Here is a 17,832-nt window from a genome sequence, read left to right as displayed (position 1 = left end):
CTGTTGCTTCAAAGTTAATACCAAGAAAATAATGAAAAGCTATTTAATTAAATCAAAAAATACAAAGAAACACTCAGGGATATGAAAATATTCAGAAGAACCAAAGGGAGTTTATAAAGAGAAATCAGCTATGAATATACCCATAGTACTTATGACAATGTTAAGGCAAATGGGAGGATATGCCAATTTCACTGCAGAAATAACAAACTAGTTTCAGAGCTGAGCAAGGCACAACACTTGCATTTTGTGATTAAAATCAGATGAGAAATTTAGACATCTTTCTTGCACCTTCACTAAGCAGATCTCCAACAGTCTGTAGCAAGATGGGCTGTCACATTCCTTGGGGATGTATGGAACTCTAAAAATCTTGTTTTGGACATTTTCTATCAATCTAACAAGTCCCCAAATGCCAATCAGAAATTAATGGACTGGTTTAGATCCATTGTTAGCACAAAACAAGAACATTCAATGACTCCTGATTTATTTTAGCATGCAATCAAAAAAACAGTGAATTTTGCAATAAAAACTGTTGGTGTAACAATTTATACCATTTTCAAGTATACTTTCACCAGCACATTGAATCAAGCTCTGTCCTGTTTATTAAGCAACTCCTTCAAACAGTGACGATGTGCCTCCTCCACACATGTCCCGAAATATTTTGAATTCTCAGAGAGATTGCAAATGATTTTGAAAATTGAAGCTATGTTGTACTTGCAAACCAAGCAGTATTTGCTTGGATCAGGATATTTAAGTTAATTTTAAATACTTTCAGCAATTCCAGGCAAGACTTTTACACCTACTTGTTCTGTTTTAAACACACAATCCTCTTATTTAGTCAATAGTGTTTCTCGGTTCCCTTAATCAGTACATTCACCCAGATCCACAAAAAAAATGTGATCCTCAGATAGATTTACCATTGGCTCCAATGCCCATCCAATCCCAATTTTCTTCTGATATGTCTACCAGAAACTGCTAAGGACCAGACCAGAAAGATTTAAAAAAAAGACATAAATACAAGCAGCAAAATGAACTGAAAAGTTAAATTTTCATTGCCACTTTTAATCTCTCCAGCACTGTTTATTTGCAAGATATTTCAATGTTGAAGTTATGAACCATTCTTTTGTACTCAAACTCAAAATATTTTGCTCTCCGCAATCTTTTCCTCCTTTTACAGCCTACACGTTTTCTGCGTGGGGGCTTTAAGCACTCCCTTCCAATAAAACTATCAAGTTCATACAAGAATAGCAGCATGAGGCCGCATCACTTATTTCATTCATAATCTGCTGGCGAGCTGCTTGTTTGAAATGAGTCGAGAGGGGCAGGTAGCTGGTGTCATTTAAACAATGAATAGACATCCCCAGGAATGTCAAGCAAGGGCAGTAGCAGGATTCAGCAGGCTTGTCTGTAGAAAGAAAGACAGCTTGCCCTCATCCCACGAAGTTTGGCTCTCTCTGGGTACTTTCTCTGCAGTGATGTGACCTGTTTTGTCAGCAATAGGGATGAATCACCCCATGGAATGATGGTTGGGGAGCCCATCATCCTAGTTCAATTTCTGTTGAAGCAAACATTACAATTAGCATCCTTCAATGTTCTCCTCTTTCTGGAAAAGAGGATGGGGGTGATTGGAAGGGAATAGGAGATATTTGGGAGTTTGTAAGACTAAAATTCTCTTTGCTGTTCCTTTATCTTTTGGAATTTCATCACAAAGAATTAATGAAGCTACCACTGGAGTTCATGAATCCCATGATGGTCATTTGCAATGGAGCAAAAACAATTCAGGACAGCATTGCATGGCTAATTATCCAAATTAATTCAGGAAAAAAGGCAATGCAAAAAGTGTGGGTTTTGGGGAGGGGGGCAAAAAGAATAGGGAAAAAAGTGTTAATTATACAGCTCAAAATGAAACCCCAAAGGTGTGCCTTGAAACAGTTTTAAATGCTCAAGGAAAATATCACATTTAATGTATTTTTTTAAAATGAAAAGAACAAAACATATAGAACATAAAATAAAACAGTTAATTATAATATAATTGTGCTTTTCGATTTTAAAATCCAGTTCATAATTAATTGAATACATCATTGCTGTAACAACCATCACCACTGGGCTCCAAACTACTTCTGAAATGAATGCATTTTACTCTCAGTACGTGTTTACAGTGCACTGCAGTTCCAATCTCCAGGTCTCAGGCACTGTGTGTACACTTAATTATGTACTGCATACAAAAACAAGTACTGCACAGAAAGCAGAGGAAGGAAAAGAGCTGGCACAGTGAAACTGATTTGTCCAAAGAAAGGGACAAGATAAAAAGACAATTGTTACATTACAAAATAGCTGTAGAACAATTTTAGCTCAGAGCAATTAAATAAATGATTATGAAATATTACATCAATTGGCTGCACTAAAGCAAGAGTAATCCAACATAATTGGAAGGTCAACTTTAATAATTAAGGAAAGTCAACACAGATTCATTCAGGACACATTGATCTGATGAAAATAAAGTTAACTAAGTAAATGGGTTATGCTGAGTGACTGCTTTTGGACTTGAAGGTGAGTAAGATACAGCTCTAAAGAGGTGCAGGAATCATTGAACGTTTCAGGACAAGTTGGACAGGTAACTAATATGTCATACCAATTCTGGGCTTCATCAATAGAAGCAGGTTGTATCAAATCAGGTGTGTCACTTTGGTTGAACTGCAACTAGAGCAGTGTGTTCAATTCTGGTTTCCTCATCATGGAAAGGATGTGAAAACATTAGAGGGTACCGAGGAAAGATTTATGAGAATTACTATGGTCAGAGGTTGGAACAGTTTTCTTTGGAGAATGCTAAGGGAAGGTTTGATTGGGAAGATTTGTTAGGCATTCAAAATGATAAGATATCTGGCCAGAGTGCATATTGGAAAGCTTTTCCACAGATGAAAAGGTCAAGAACACACATGAAAAGTAAAGGAATTAACATTGATTTGATAAATGTTTTTCTTTAGTAATGCAGCATATGGTTGCAACCATATTGAAATATGGTAGAGGCAGGGTAGTCTCAAGACTGAATAGGATTACTAAGAAAAAATTTGCAAGTCTCTGGAGAGATGGTAATGGGTCCAAATTCTGTAAAGACACATTCGGCCAAATAACCACCTTCTGTGCTGACCATTCAATAATTATGTGCATTCAAATATTAAAATATGACCTTAATTCAAGGTTTTCTTTTCCTTTTCATTTTGTCTTTCCAATCAAATTCATTAACTGTCAGCCCTGGAGGTCTTCTGAAGACAAAATGCATCATTCTGCCTCTTTCTGCAGTATCTTCTGCAGGTACCTGGCTGGATACACTTGCTCCAATGGTGCTTTTTCACCTAGGGAGAAATTCCTACACAGCACCTCAACAGTTGCAGAGAACTAGGCACCAAACTATAAAGCACTATGCTCTTCAGTTACTTTTGTGTCAAACTCAGTCATGGCAGAGAGTTAGATCTGGTCAGGCTGGAGATTTGAAGACAGTTTCTAAACTTCTAGCCTCTCTCTGCCAAAGCAAAAAATAAACCATATTTGAAAGATCAGGGGAGGAATAAATGAGCCCTTCAAATATTCCCTGCTATTCAATCTACTTGAACAAGAATAGAGAAAACATAGTGGGAGAAGTGGGGGGAAAACAAAAATACTTGAGCTAACTAATGCTGGGGAAGGAAAAAAAGTCACTCAGTTCCCAAAACTGATCTGCATTTTTTTAAAAATGGCAATACTTCAAATATGCCATAGCCAACTGCTGCACTTGAAAAACTGAATTGTAAATAAATCAGGTAAAGTGTCAGAATCATTCTCCCCAGGGTAAAAACTGTGGTACAGAATATGCGTTTGAGGCAATGGAAAATTAATAAGGAAAGAAAATATGAAATATGAACATGTCAGTCAATAATACAAAAGAAGATACCAAAAAATAGATAAACAAGAAAATCTGCAAATGGTGGGGTCACATGCAATAAATAAAAATTCTGGAGAAATTCCGCATCAATAGGAAGGTTAGTCTACATTTTGGGCCCCAAGACTGGGGAAATGGGGGGGTGGGAGGAGGGAACTGGAAGGTGAAGGGCAGAGGCTAACAGGAAAGAGGTGGATACAGGTGGGATCATTAGGCATTGGTTCACAGCTGAAGTGATAATTAAAAGAATGGATAGCCTGTTATTCCAAAGGTCTTTTTCAGAAAACACATTTCTAATTTGGGATAATAAAGAGAAATTAACAGAGGACATTTATTTTGTGTCTGACTCATATTTACTGACTTGGACTGCTCACCAACAATACCAACACTAAAAGCAATCATTTCAACTCTCAAAACAACTTATCAGATCGTTTATACAGTCACTGCAGGAGACAATTCTCTTCCATCAAAACTAAACAATGATAGTTTATTATCATATACACTGTACAATGCACATATGGACTGAAATTTTTACACTGCAGCTGAACAAGTGTTTCGGAAAGAAAATAATCTCCAAAAGCAGATAGGTAGCTAATAAATATTCACAGTTACAGTTAGTGCAAGATAAAAGTGTGACACTTGTGGAGTCGGACCTTTTTGTGGCAGAGCAGTTCATGTTTAGTGTAAAAAGGGGCGATTCAAGAGCATGACAGCCATTGTGAGGATACTGTTCTTGAAGCTAGAGGTGCTGGACTTCAGGCTTCTGTCCAAAGGTAGCAGTGAGAATAGGATGTGACCAGCATGACGATGTTGGCTGCCTTCTTTAAAGCAGTACCTCACAAAGATGCATTCAATGGATGGGAAGTCAGAGCCTATGATGTACCTGGCTATGTATGAGACCTGGCTGTTGGTGAAACTGAGCCAACTGGTATACCTTTCAACATATGAATATTCTTGCTAATGGAGATAGCATTCTGTTCTCAGGTAATACAATAACAGGGTGTAGTTCATGAACAATTTATCCATGAAATGTAAACAGCACTGGAAATGAAAACTATACAACTTTACATCTTACTTTCAAACTTGCATTGGATCGTGGTTGACTAAGGTCATTGAACCTCCAGTTTTCTGTGCCAGGTGTTTCTTGTCCTTCCCTCTGCGCATCTGGTGTAAGAATGTCTCCTCCAGGCAACTGAAAGAGGCCCAAAGAACGTGGTGGTTCTCTCCTGGTTTAGAAAGGAACAAACGGTGTCAAATTTACAGAAACAAAAAAAAACTGGAGAGCCGACAACCTGAAACAAAAAGTTTTAGTAACACTGGTAAAAGGAGGAGGACCAATCTCAAATGCCAATTCTGCTTTTCTCTCCATATATACTGCCTGACCTGATGAGCATTTCTAACATTCTCTGTTATTTTTACAAGTTTTGTCATGCTAGGCTCCTAAATTAAGAACAATGGTTCTGGATAACCTATGATTAGCCAAAGGCTAGTGTCAAAGGCAGATGGCTTGGAAACAAGTCCTTTGGTCCAGTGAGTCTGCACTGACCATCAAGCTCCTCCACACATTCCCATCAACTCTTGAGATTCTACCACACACTTCCACACTAATCAGTGCAAGAAAAATAGAGGGTAATGGGTGTGAGGTGGGGGGGTTAGTTTGTTGTGGAGAAGGTTTACACAAGTCAGTACAACATTGTGGGCCAAAGGGTCTATACTGCAATGTTTCATGTTCTATATACTAGTACAATTGATGGTGCCCAATTACTCTACCAACTCTAGTGCCATTGGGATATGGGAAAAAACCAGAGCACCTAGAGGTCAAAGGGAGAGCATTCCATCTCCTCCCAGACCCTCCGGGAGGACAGGATTGAAACCGGGTTGCTGGAATGAAGAGGTAGCAGTTCGATTTGCTGCACCACTGGGCTATCTCTATTGGTGTGGATAACAATCCAACCATGACATCATATTCCACAGCTGCAGCAAATCTTTCTCTTTGCAGATACAAGTTCCAACAACCTGAAGAAATTGTTCAGTTCATGCACTTTAGCTCTGGGTGACTTTCATTCGGATCATATGCTATGATCACTATTCCATTTGGTTGGCACAAATTAAGAATAAGATGCTACCCCACTGGTCCCAAGAAGAAAAAAAACAGCTGGCCAACAAATGCTCAAAATAATTTTAGTTTCTTTCAGGACTGGATTTGCATTACTGTGACTGAATTATTCTGTACTATCAAGATGTCAAGTTTTTTTGCATTTAAGTGGATCCATTGTATTGTTTGTTGTCATATATACCAAGACAGTTGAACCTTTGTATTGCCTGCTAACCAGGCAAGTCAGCCTCTCCCAAATACAGCAGGTAATGCAAAATAAAACATTCAGTTAAACTGTGCAAGGGATATCTTACTAATGGGAGATCTATTTAATAGCCTAGTAACAATATGAAAGAGACTATATAACATAATCTACATATATTATTATACTTTTTCTTACAAAGTAGTTGTTCAGCTGCAGCCAGAATTTTGGTATATGTAAACATTGTACAATGTTCAAGACAAAAACTTAGCATTTGGAGGAGCTTATTCAAATCCGTGCATCTTCTGCCCAATGTGAGTGGGAAGATGAGAGGGATGGGATGGGTCTTTTAATACGTTATTTGCTTTCCTGAAGCAGCAGGCAGGTTTAAATTTCATGTCAGATGAGCAAGATAACTTAATATGAACCACCATGCAATAAATACATGCATGTTGTAGAAATTATGACATACTAGGCTTGAAATGCTGCCTGAACTCGATTGACCTGGGTTTAATCTTGATCTTTGTGGCTGACTGTGTGTTAGTTTTCTTCAGGTGCCCCAGTTTCCTCCCATATCTCAAAGACATGTAAGCTAAGAAGTTAAATAGCCAGTCTAAATTGCCTTCAGGTTGCAGGCCAGTGTTAAAACCTGGGTGAGGGGTGAGTTGATGGAAATGAGAGGAGAATAAAATGGGTTAGTGTAGGACCAACATAAATTGGTGCTCGATGGTCACATGGACTCTGAGGACCAACATAACCATTTTTGTGCTATACAACTTGACAACTTTTAATCCTTTGGACTCTGTGTCCCTGTTTTGTTTTGTTTTTTTAAAAACGGACTACCAACAAGCATATATACTCCGTGTTCCTATTTTCCAGGACTGGTTTTATATCCAGCCACCAGCTGGTTCATACAGATATTTATACTGGAGTTTATCCATGAACCCAGTCTGGAGTATATTATGAAAGGTTAAAAATGGCAAGAGTCCAAAGGGTTAAAGTACGACTAGTACTTATAGTTAGCGCAAAGATTATAAGAAAATACAAGCACGAGGCTGACTAGTTGAGTTTGGCAGGGATCTGTTCTGAGACTACTGCTCTTTGTGACTTCAGATTTGACTTGGATGAAGAAGTTGAGGAGTGGCTCAGTAAGTCTGCAAATGACGTGAAGGTTGGAGGCATTGTGAAATAGTGAAGAAGACTTTTGTCGGTTATAACAGGATATTGTTAGGATGCAGAATTGGGCAGAGAAGTGTCAGATGGAGTTCAGCCTAGACAAGTGTGGATGCATTTTTGAAGGTCGAACTTGGAAGGCTTAGTCCTTGGTCAATGACAGGATTCTTAATCGTGTGATGGAGCAAAGGGATCTTACGATCCAATCTACAAATCGCTCAAGGCTGCTGTGCAAATTGATATGGTGGTTAAGAAGGCATATGGGGTGCTGCCCTTAATTAGTCAGGGATTAGAGTTTGAGAACCATGAGGTAATGTTGCAGCTCTCTCTAACTTGGAACATCATGTGCAGTTCTGGCCACTTCAGTGCTTGAAGGATGTAGAAGCTTTAGAGGGTGCAGAGGAGATTTACCAGGAGATTGCCTGGACTGGAGAACATATCTTATGAAGCAAGGTTAACCAACCTTGCCTTTTCTCTTCAGAGTGACAAATGATGAGTGACGACCTAATAGATGTATATTATGAGAGGTGTACATCAAATTAACAGTCAGCTCCTATTTTCTGAGGCAACAATAGCAAATACCAGATAACACCTGTGGAGGAAAGTATAGGGAGATGTCATAGGTAAGCTTTCAATAAGCTTATTCATTCAAATAATTTATCTTTTCTTGATGATTTTCTTTTCATTCTGTTTAAACTGCTGATAAACAATGCAAATACTCACGCAAAAGATGCACCATGACATGACCCCCAGTTGAAGAAAGTTGGAATACTAACCATATTTATAACTAACCATACAAAAGTCTAGCTCAATAGACACAGAAATAAACTTTATAACGGTCACAAATTCAAAAAAATTGCCAATATGACATTATAGAACAATATGATTGGTATTTAATAATAAAAGTTGATAAGAGAATATCATTTACAGCTCTTATACAGAGGTCTGCTTGATCTTATATTAAAACTCTACCCCACTCTGACCTGATCATTGAGAATCCAAACCTAACACAATTATTTGTACTATTTTCCATATGCAAACTGATGCAATCTGCAGATAAAATGAAATATTACGCTGTACACCTTATCATTCTGACACAAAACAGGCCAGCATAGCACAGCTCAATGTGACCACTACATGAAAATATGCACTCAAACTGAATCATTGCCAGGTTCTACCAGACTCTGGAGTGGGGAGAATGGTTAGCCTGACTAAAATCTTCAGAAATAGGTCTTGGATTGCCAATGTGGAAGGTAACAAAACAAAAACTTATCAAAGGAAATACAAACAGATCAAATATTTGAGAAATGCAAGTTACCTTAATTCAAAAAAGTGATAAGTTAATAAATTTGGGGATGTACAAAAATGCAAGGAATATACAGGCTGCCTGGAGTCTGAGATTTATAAAGGTCAGTCTTGATCTTGAAATAACATTTTCCTTAATTGACTAAAGGTGATGATGAATTTCACCATGAAAGTCGGTCTTCAATGAAAGGCTACACCCAACTTATGAAAATTACCATTTCTGTGGCTTGGATAGTCTGAAAAGGCAAGATTGCAACCCTTGTAGGAATATTCGAAGAGGCCTGCTCCTGAAGTTCTGGTCGCACTTCATCCCGACATGACTGGTGCAAGGAAGGCGAGCCAGTCAGGGGATCTCCTTTTCCTTGAAAATCTGCTTTGGACCTAGCCAAAGTGGCCATTTATACTACATCAGTGGACTGATGGGGAAGCGGGGGGGGGGGGGGGGGGTGGGGGTGAAGTAGGTAACCCTCTTTTGGGTGCCCGTGGAGAGGGACCACGAATCAGAACAGGAATTCACACCAGTGAGCACTGCAAGTTTTCCTTGAAATGTGAGGAGAAAACTTTTAAAGATATTTCCTGGTAATATTTTAAATGCATAAAACAAATAAAAAGCATGTAGTGATTCAAGGATAAAAGCAAATAAAAGTAGTTAGTAAAGCTCCTATACACTGTGCAATCACATACTCCTAGGGCAGGAACAAAAATATATGAAATGATTTGCAACATAGATTCATGAGTTCATAAATAAATTAGTTAAGGCAGCAGTATTTCCAGAAAGAAAGTTTGATCTCCAGATTGGCTGCTTTAAAGTTAACAAACATGAATAAACTTTTTATTTTTTAAATTAGCACCTTCACTTACCTTAACTGCAGCTAGCTAAATAAATTTAAAAGTTATACAGTATATTTGGGCATGGATAAATACATATGACTGGGTGTGGAAGCCATGACAGAAACCTAGTTAAGAGAGGGGCAAGACTAGTAGCTCAACATTTCAGTGTGAAGATACTTGAAGAAAGAAGGATAAGCGGATCAAGTGTTTATGGATGAGCTTTTGGGGACCAACAACCACTGTTCTATTAGATTCAATGGAGGTTTCTGGAGAGAGAAGAACAGGTCCACAAATCAAAATTCAGAATTGGGGCAAGGACAGCTTTGAAGGTACACAACAAGAATTTGCTCGAGTTCATTGGAACTGGTTGTTTGAAGGAAGAAAAACATTAGGAAAATGGGAGTTTTTAAAAATTGTGTTGACAAGAGTCTAGGACATGCACATTCCTGTTAGAGTGAAAGGCAGATTTACAAATGTAGGGAAGCTTGGTCAAGAGCAAGGAGGAGGCATGGAGCAGATACAAGCAGCTGGGATCAAATGAATATTTAGAGGAGTTTTGGGAACTCAAAAGAGAAAATAAAAGGTATAAGAAGTAGCTCTGGTAGTTGACACTAAGGAGAATCCCAAAAGAATTTATAAATATATAAAGGAATAAAGGTTTACCAGAGTAAAAAATATGACCCCCTCAGGAATCAATGAGGTCAACTCTGTATGGAGCCACAGGAAATGAGCACTTCGAGTACTTCTCTGTTTTTACTGTGGAGAAAGACTCAAGGATTGGGGAACTGTGGCAATCAATGGTAGTGACTGAAAAACCGTCACCATCACAAATGAGGAGGTGCTGAAGGTCCTGATGCACATGAAGGCAGACAATTGTCCTAGACTTGATCAGATATATCAAAGAACACTGTTGGAAGCTAGATAGGAAATTGCAGGTGACATGGCTGAAAGCTTTGAGTCATCAAAAATTAATGGTAGCATTGCCAGAAATGTTTAAAGACAGCACTTCCATTGGTCAAGTCGAGTAAGTTTATTGTCATCTGATTGTACATGTAAAACCTGATGAAACAGTGTTCTCTGATCCTCGGAACGAAAACATGAAGTCATACAACCAGACATAGCACATTGGTGTGGACCCAGGGAGAGTGGGGAGTGAGGACACAGTGCTCCCTGAAGAATCCTACCACTGACAGCTCCGCACAGGCTTTAAATGGCCTGTTAAAAGGAACTGACAGTGTTTTATTTAAAATCCTGCAACTGTGGGGTCTGAGTCCAAGATGGCAACACGTGTATACGGCAACAGCCTTAAGGGGTTACAGTCTCCGTGGGACCAGACAAGTGATGCAGGATACCAATAACAGGGACAACACCCCCTGTTGAGAGAAGTAGACGAAACAAACCTTAGGACAGTGACCAAAGTGGCAGACCAGTGAGGGGCATGTAGCTAAAGGACACACACAGGTGATATGGCTGAAAGTTTTGAGTCATGAGCTGTTGGTGACTTGTGGGCCACCCACATAGGCTACAGGATGATGGTGCCTTGAGTTCAAAGGACTCACACTAAGCTGCAGGAGACTGGCTCATGAGAACCAGGTATCAGAACTGGGGTGAGAGAGGGTGCTAAGGGCAATAAGAGCTCTCAAAGAGTCCTGGGCGGTGAAGGCTTCCTTATTCTGTTGGAGGTTTGGATCAGGGTTCGGGTTGCCAATGGTTTGAACCAAACTGGAGTCTTCTGCGGCTGTATAGGCTGCGGAAGCGGAGTGAGGCGAGTTCACGATGAATCAGTGATTCTGAGGGGACTCTCTTTTGTTTCTATGACTGTAAGGCAGGGGTGTCAAATTCAAATTCACAGAGGGCCAAAATTAAAAACTTGGACTAAGTCGTGGGCCAAACTAAATATTTATTGAAAATTTTCAACAACATCTGCATGTTTTCTCTTCTTTCAACATATGTAATATTAAACTTTTTCTTATTAAAATAAATGTTTAATAATAGTTTTGGTTAAACTCTTTCCAAAAGAAGCATTAACAAATGAGAAATAAAATATTCAATAAATAATATTTCTCTATAGCCTTTAAGCTCCTTTTAAATGTATTTTTTTTCACAAGCCAACAAGTCAAAAAAATAACAACTTGCTTCAATGACAAGCAGGTTTGTCTTTTAAAAAGATGAAAATGTAATAGTCTGCCTCCCACCTGTCTTCAAAGGTCCTGCTTTCTGTCTTTCGTTTGGCCATTTTTCGTAAGGGGTTTATTACATGCGAGTTGGGCGACAGGTCGCAGGTGCTAATGAAAGTAAAGAGAGGAGGTGGGGGCAATTAGCGGGCTGACGCCAACGCATTTGCAAAGCATTCTGGGATTTGTAGTATTAGCTGTGCTTGTGCTATACTGGCACAGCGGCCAGCAGGCCAGCTCTAATACTTATTTGATATGATCTTGCGGGCCAAATATAATTATATAATGGGCCAAATCTGGCCCGCGGGCCTGAGTTTGACATGTGTGCTGTAAGGGGTGCTGGGCAATGCATAAGGCGAATCTTCATCTGCTTTATGGCAGAATAAAGGCAATTTCCTGTATTGTTGTATTTCTGTTTTATTACATGACAATAAATAGTATCTGATCTGAAGTACAGGTGAGGTGTCAGAAGACTGAAGGGTGGTAAATGTTGTGCCTCTATTCAAGAAAGGCTGCAGGGAAAAGCCTGGGAACTACAGGTCAGTCAGCATAACATTTGTGGTTGCCAGAGAGTATTCTGAGGGCGTAGGTGTACACTTGGATAGACTAGGGATAGTCAACAAGGTTTTGTAAGTGGAAGGTTGTGTTTTACAAATCTGATAGTTTTTTTTTTGAAGATGTAACCTCGAAGGTTGACAAAAGTGAAGTTGCAGTTGATGCATATAGGGATTTCAGCAAGGCGTTCGATCAGGTTCCAAACCGTGGCTGCTCTGGAAGGTTAGATCACACAGGATCAAAGGTGAGACAGCAGAATGAATAGAAAGTTAGAGGGCCATAGGAAAGCAGGAGATAGTGGAAGGTTGTTTTCAGACTGGAGGCCTGTGACTAGTGGTGTGCCACTTAGTTTAGGGCTGGGACCATTGTCAATTGTAGCAATGATTGAGATAACGAAGCACATGGCACGATTCTTGAACTTGAAGAAGTACATGACAGGATTAGCAAATTTACAGATGACACTAAAGAATCTGGTATTGTAGATCGTTGAGACAGTTGCTAAAAATTGCTGCTGAATCTTGATTGGTTGGGCAGAGGAAAAGCTGATTAAATTTAATACAGAGAAATGTGAGGTGTTGCATTTTGCAAGGTCTAACATGGATGGGACCTATACAGTGAATTGTTAGCGAGCTGGAGAACAGGGTACAGGTACATAACAGGGTACTAGGCGTACAGGTACATAATACTTTGAAAGTGGTGTCACAAGTAGACTGGAAGTTTTGAGTAATCAAAAATAAATGGTGGCATTGCCAGAAATGTTGTAAAGACAGCACTTCCATTGGTCAAGACGAGCAAGTTTATTGTCATCTGATTGTACACGTAAAACCTGATGAAACAGTGTTCTCCGATCCTCGGAACGAAAACATGAAGTCATACAACCAGACATAACACATTTGTGTGGACCCAGGAAGAGTGGGGAGTGGTTTTCGATTTAGGGACCTCATTAGTCAGAGTATTGAGTACAGAAGTTGGAAGGTCATTTTGCCATTATGTAAGACTTTGGCGAGGTCCAATTTGGAGTGGTGAATTCAGTTCTGGTCACCATGCTGCAGGAAGAAGTTGTCAAGCTGAACAGGATGCAGAAAAGATTTAGGAGGATGTTGCCAGGACTTGGAAGAGCCCCTAAGCTACAAGAAAAAATTGAGCAAGCTGTGGCTTTTATTCCTTGGAGTGCAGGAGCTTCTGGGGTGATCTTGTAGAACTATATAAAGTCATGAGAAGAATAAATCAGTGAACACAGAGCGGCATTTGCCCAGAGTTGGGGAACCAGTAACCAGAGGAGATAGGGTAAAGGTGAGGGGGGATATATTTAATTGGAACTTGAGAAAGTGATCGAGGCAGGTACTATTGTAATGTTTAAGAAAAAATATGGACGCATACAAGGGTAGGATAGGTTTAGAGATATATGGGCCAAAAGCGGACAGGTAGGATGCTTTGGTCAGTGTGGGCAAGTTGGGCTGAAGTTCTGTTTCCATGCTGTTCAGTCAATTAAGCAAATAAAATTTACACAAAGGAAAATTAATTAACCAACTCCCGAAAATGATTGGAAATACAGAAGGAGCAAGTTCTTAACTAAAAAGAATTGGGAATTGTTAGTTGAATATTTATGCAATTTTACATACTGGCTTCCATGAAAATCTAGTATTTGTATTCAGAGACTTCAACTATAATGCAACCATTTTAAGCTTTTTGCAAACAAGCAGTGTTTTTATTAAGATACAAAGGATAAATTAATTTTCTCAAACAGTCTTCAAAAAAGAGATGCTTTTTTAAACAACAAATGCTTTTAGCAGGATTGAAACCTCCCAGTATTCTTTTAATGCATTTTCAACTGAAGCACTTTTTATCTGCAATGAAGGAGGTAATCAGGGAAGATAAGGGATATTTCAATGTACTACTATAACAAAGTGTTCTTATGTTAGAAACAATCCGTCATTCGCAGTGAAAAAATAGGCCATGGGTCAGGCCAGTACCTGATTTTCCTTGGAAGATTCTGTGTCAGCGCTGGGAGGCCCGATGAAATGGAATAATGTACAAGCAGCAACACAGACAGCGACACCAGGATAGCTGAATTAATGACCACCGCCCCGCCAACAAAGCCAAACACAAACAGAAGCATGCAACCAGGACTCATGGCTCAGTGCTGGCATGGTTGTGCTCAGAGACCAGAACGCTGTGGGAATGGTTACAACAGGGTTGAGGGTGTATCCTTCTTCTGAAAAATCTGTCACTCAACCAACTGCCACAAAAGTAGCTGCATGAAACAATGGCATCAGCCAGCACACCCTGCAAGCTACATTCTGCAGCAGTTCACACAAAATGACGTCATCCTGTTAATGCTTAAAAACCATTCAGCTGATCACCTCAGCATCAACGCTGCAGCACTAGTAGCCAACGGTTCACTGTCCATCCTCCCTCAGTCACTTCGCTTATTGGCTGCAAACAAAAAGACTGGTTACGTAATACATGCACTAAAAGAGTCCTTATCCAACTGAAATAACTCGACGGAGCTCACAGAGAATAACCAGAAGTAAAACCTTTACTAATAATTTTTGATTAAAAGCTTTTCTATGAACAATATTAGAGCTATTAAATCACTGATCCATCATGATCATTTTAATTCCAGCCTATTACCAAGCTTTTTACCCCCTCCATAAATCTTCGTCCGCGAAGCCAAGCCAAAGAAAAATTACCAAGCTGCAGCTCTATTGTACAATGCACTCGTCTGACATCAGCCAAACGATTGTTCCAGCTTTGACACAAGGCAAATGGGTCACTGGTCACATTTCAGAAAGGCATAAGTATTTCTATTTGGTTGGATGGAAGATAACAAATTTAAAAATCCTTACCTAACTTTGTTGTGCACTCCTGGTTCCTGCAAGTCTACCCCGAGCAACTGGTGAAGTTTGGTTCTTTCTAAGTGCTCCATATAATTGTGGATCATCTGTGAAGATGGAAGGGAACAAAAGAATCAGGTTTATCTGTATTTTCTTTAAAGAGACTATTTATTAAGAAAATGAAGCCACTAAGTTTCACAAAAATTAGATGCTGAATTCTTTTGATATGTGCTGCTTTGAATTGGATGTTAAATTATCATTTACAGAAATGTTGCTTTACAATCATTTGGTTTTTTTTAAAAAATGACATGGTTGTGGAAATCAAACTTCCATTATATTTTTTGCAAATTGAAGACTATAGAGCCAGAGCTATTCAATTCAGAAATAGACCTTTGTGCCCACTCTATCCATGTCGATTGCAATATTTATCTGCATTAGGCCTGTCACCTTTCCATTCTAGTACATTCCCAATGCATTTTTAAACATTGTAACTGCATCTGCTTCTATGCCCTCAATTTCTAGATTTCTCTCCCAAGTAAAAAGACAGAGGTCACCACACCACCACTCAGCCTCCATTCCAGTACCCCCTTTCACACTTACATCCCACTAAATTGGCCGTTCAGTGTCCTTGGATAGGAATGTGGTTTGGCTTTTCACACTTGACCACTCCTAACTGGGACACTGAATGCTTTCACACTTGCAAAACAAACCCAGGGATCTATGGACCAATTATCCCCTTCAGATGATGGAAAAATGGAGACACATTCAGTCAACATTCCTGGTAAGGCAGGCAGTAAATGCTCTTCAATTTAACAGCCCTTTCAAACAAGGGTAAAAGCATTTGCAATAGGATTAGGATAAAGGGCATCAAAGATGACATAACCAGTGGTGTAGCAAGCAGTAAATTAAAATAAAATGATATTGGAAATCCAAAATAAAACAAAAAAATGGTGGAAGTACTAACAGCTCAGGCAGCATTTGTGGAAAGAATACAAGAATACAAAAAATTCACATCCAAGATAAATTACAGGATCTCTGACTGGAAATTCAATGTTCTTTCCAGAGAACAATGGGGACAGGGGTTTTCCATTTATACTTTGGACTCCAGAATTGAAGCAATTTCAAAAGTTCTAAGTGAAATAAATAGACAAAAATTTCAACAAAATATTTAAAAAGATTAACAAACTTGCATAATAGGTATATAGGAAGTAGGAACAGGAGTAGGCCAAAAATGGCCCATCGAGCCTGCTCTGCCATTCAATACGTATCTAATTGGCAAGTGAACATCAATGAAATTTTAGCTGGCACATAAGGAAAATTGCCTTATTCACCTTGGAAAACAAGTGTCCAAGTGTCTGGATGGGTAGAGGAGAACACTAACAGCTATGATACAATAATGAAAGGACTGTTTCAAACAAGAACTTTGGTTTATTTCAAGAGATACAGAATTAAAAAGTAGATATGTTATTTTGAACCCACTGAACTTTGGTTAAACTACAGTACTGTGCAGATGCACATTTCCATTTTCCTTATATCGAGTCAATAAAGAAGGTGAAAAATAAATTCAAAGTTCATTGTGTGACACAGAAGTGAGAAATGCTGCCAATTAAGAAAGATTTGATAGACTAAGTCTCTTCCCACCACAACACACCCTTTACCCACCCCTCCCAAAAAGGCCACATGATGATAAAGCAAGTTTTGTATTCTATATAAATACCAACGGAGCAAAATTGACTCACAGCTCAACTCTATGAACATGCCTGTGCAAAATTACCTTTACATAAAGCAAGCTGCAAATCTCAGCAAAATAGATTCACTCCCAGGTGAATAAATGCATGCAGTGAACGAAGCAGATAACCAAGATTCTTGTGTATCTCTGATCTGCATGAGCTATTTATTGTCTGCTTGGTTACATAGCAGAGACAATTCTACAACAGAGGTCAGTTCTTCAACTCAAATCGATTGCTATGGTTCCAAGATCACATAATCTGCTGATACAGTACTTAATGCTGGGGAACTGCCGCCTGAAAAACATGCCAGACAACAAATGGATACCTCAGAATTAAATCCTGGCAAATTACTGATTTTTATTTTGAAAAACAAATGTTAAGAATAATGTAGGACTATATTTCCTTAGAGCAATGGCATTGTGGGCAGAAGGACTGTTCCTACACTATTCTGTTTTATGTTATAAATAATTAAAGGTTTGAGCCAAGCTGTCTGGAGGCAAATACATGATCTAAAGTAGTTGGTATTGATGTGTCAGTCCATAGAATGCCAGCATCAAATAAATGATGAAAGGGACAAAAAGCAACATAAAAAAATTTCATGCATGTGGTTATCAACAGACAGGTTGCTGCACCAGAACCTACAGACTGCATACTTGCAGTCTCTCTCTCACACACACACACACTTTCCAACTCTTCTACTGTACAGGTAGCTGATAACAAAATTAATGGTAGTGGGAATTCTGACTTTAAAAAAAAATTCATATGAGATAAAAATTTGAAGGTGGTTCACGATTTAAGTCACCAGAAATGTGCACTGTTCCTATAGCATAGGACAGGTTTGTTCATTCCACAACCACCTTGGTAGAACCATGTGTTTAGTTAATAATGATGAACTTTCATTTGACACTAATTGGTCAATCTTCCACATTTTGGAGTCTAATCAAACTATCAGAGCTCAAATCTTTGCCGAAGAAGCCAAAAAGATACAAATCTATAGGCCTTTTTACACAGAAAACC

At 39.0% G+C, this 17,832-nt stretch overlaps 1 protein-coding gene across 8 annotated transcripts in view; it reads right to left on the bottom strand.

Moving 5' to 3' along the window:
- LOC138759450 (C-Jun-amino-terminal kinase-interacting protein 4-like) overlaps positions 1-17,832 on the bottom strand; it is a 159,195-nt gene that overhangs the window by 69,068 nt on the left and 72,295 nt on the right. For 6 of the 8 annotated variants that reach the window (XM_069929905.1, XM_069929903.1, XM_069929904.1 and 3 more), the window contains exons 4-5: positions 15,098-15,192; positions 4,989-5,139 (exon numbers count right to left, since the gene is read on the bottom strand). In XM_069929905.1, the coding sequence (XP_069786006.1) occupies positions 4,989-5,139; positions 15,098-15,192 (246 nt within the window). Of the gene's footprint in view, positions 1-4,988; positions 5,140-14,221; positions 14,552-15,097; positions 15,193-17,832 lie in introns of those variants that run through there. The other 2 variants (XM_069929906.1, XM_069929907.1) reach the window with 2 other exon arrangements.

This window comes from Narcine bancroftii, chromosome 3, assembly GCF_036971445.1.
Source record: "Narcine bancroftii isolate sNarBan1 chromosome 3, sNarBan1.hap1, whole genome shotgun sequence".
NCBI classification, from domain to species: domain Eukaryota; kingdom Metazoa; phylum Chordata; class Chondrichthyes; order Torpediniformes; family Narcinidae; genus Narcine; species Narcine bancroftii.
This window is presented reverse-complemented; position numbering and strand designations above follow the sequence as displayed.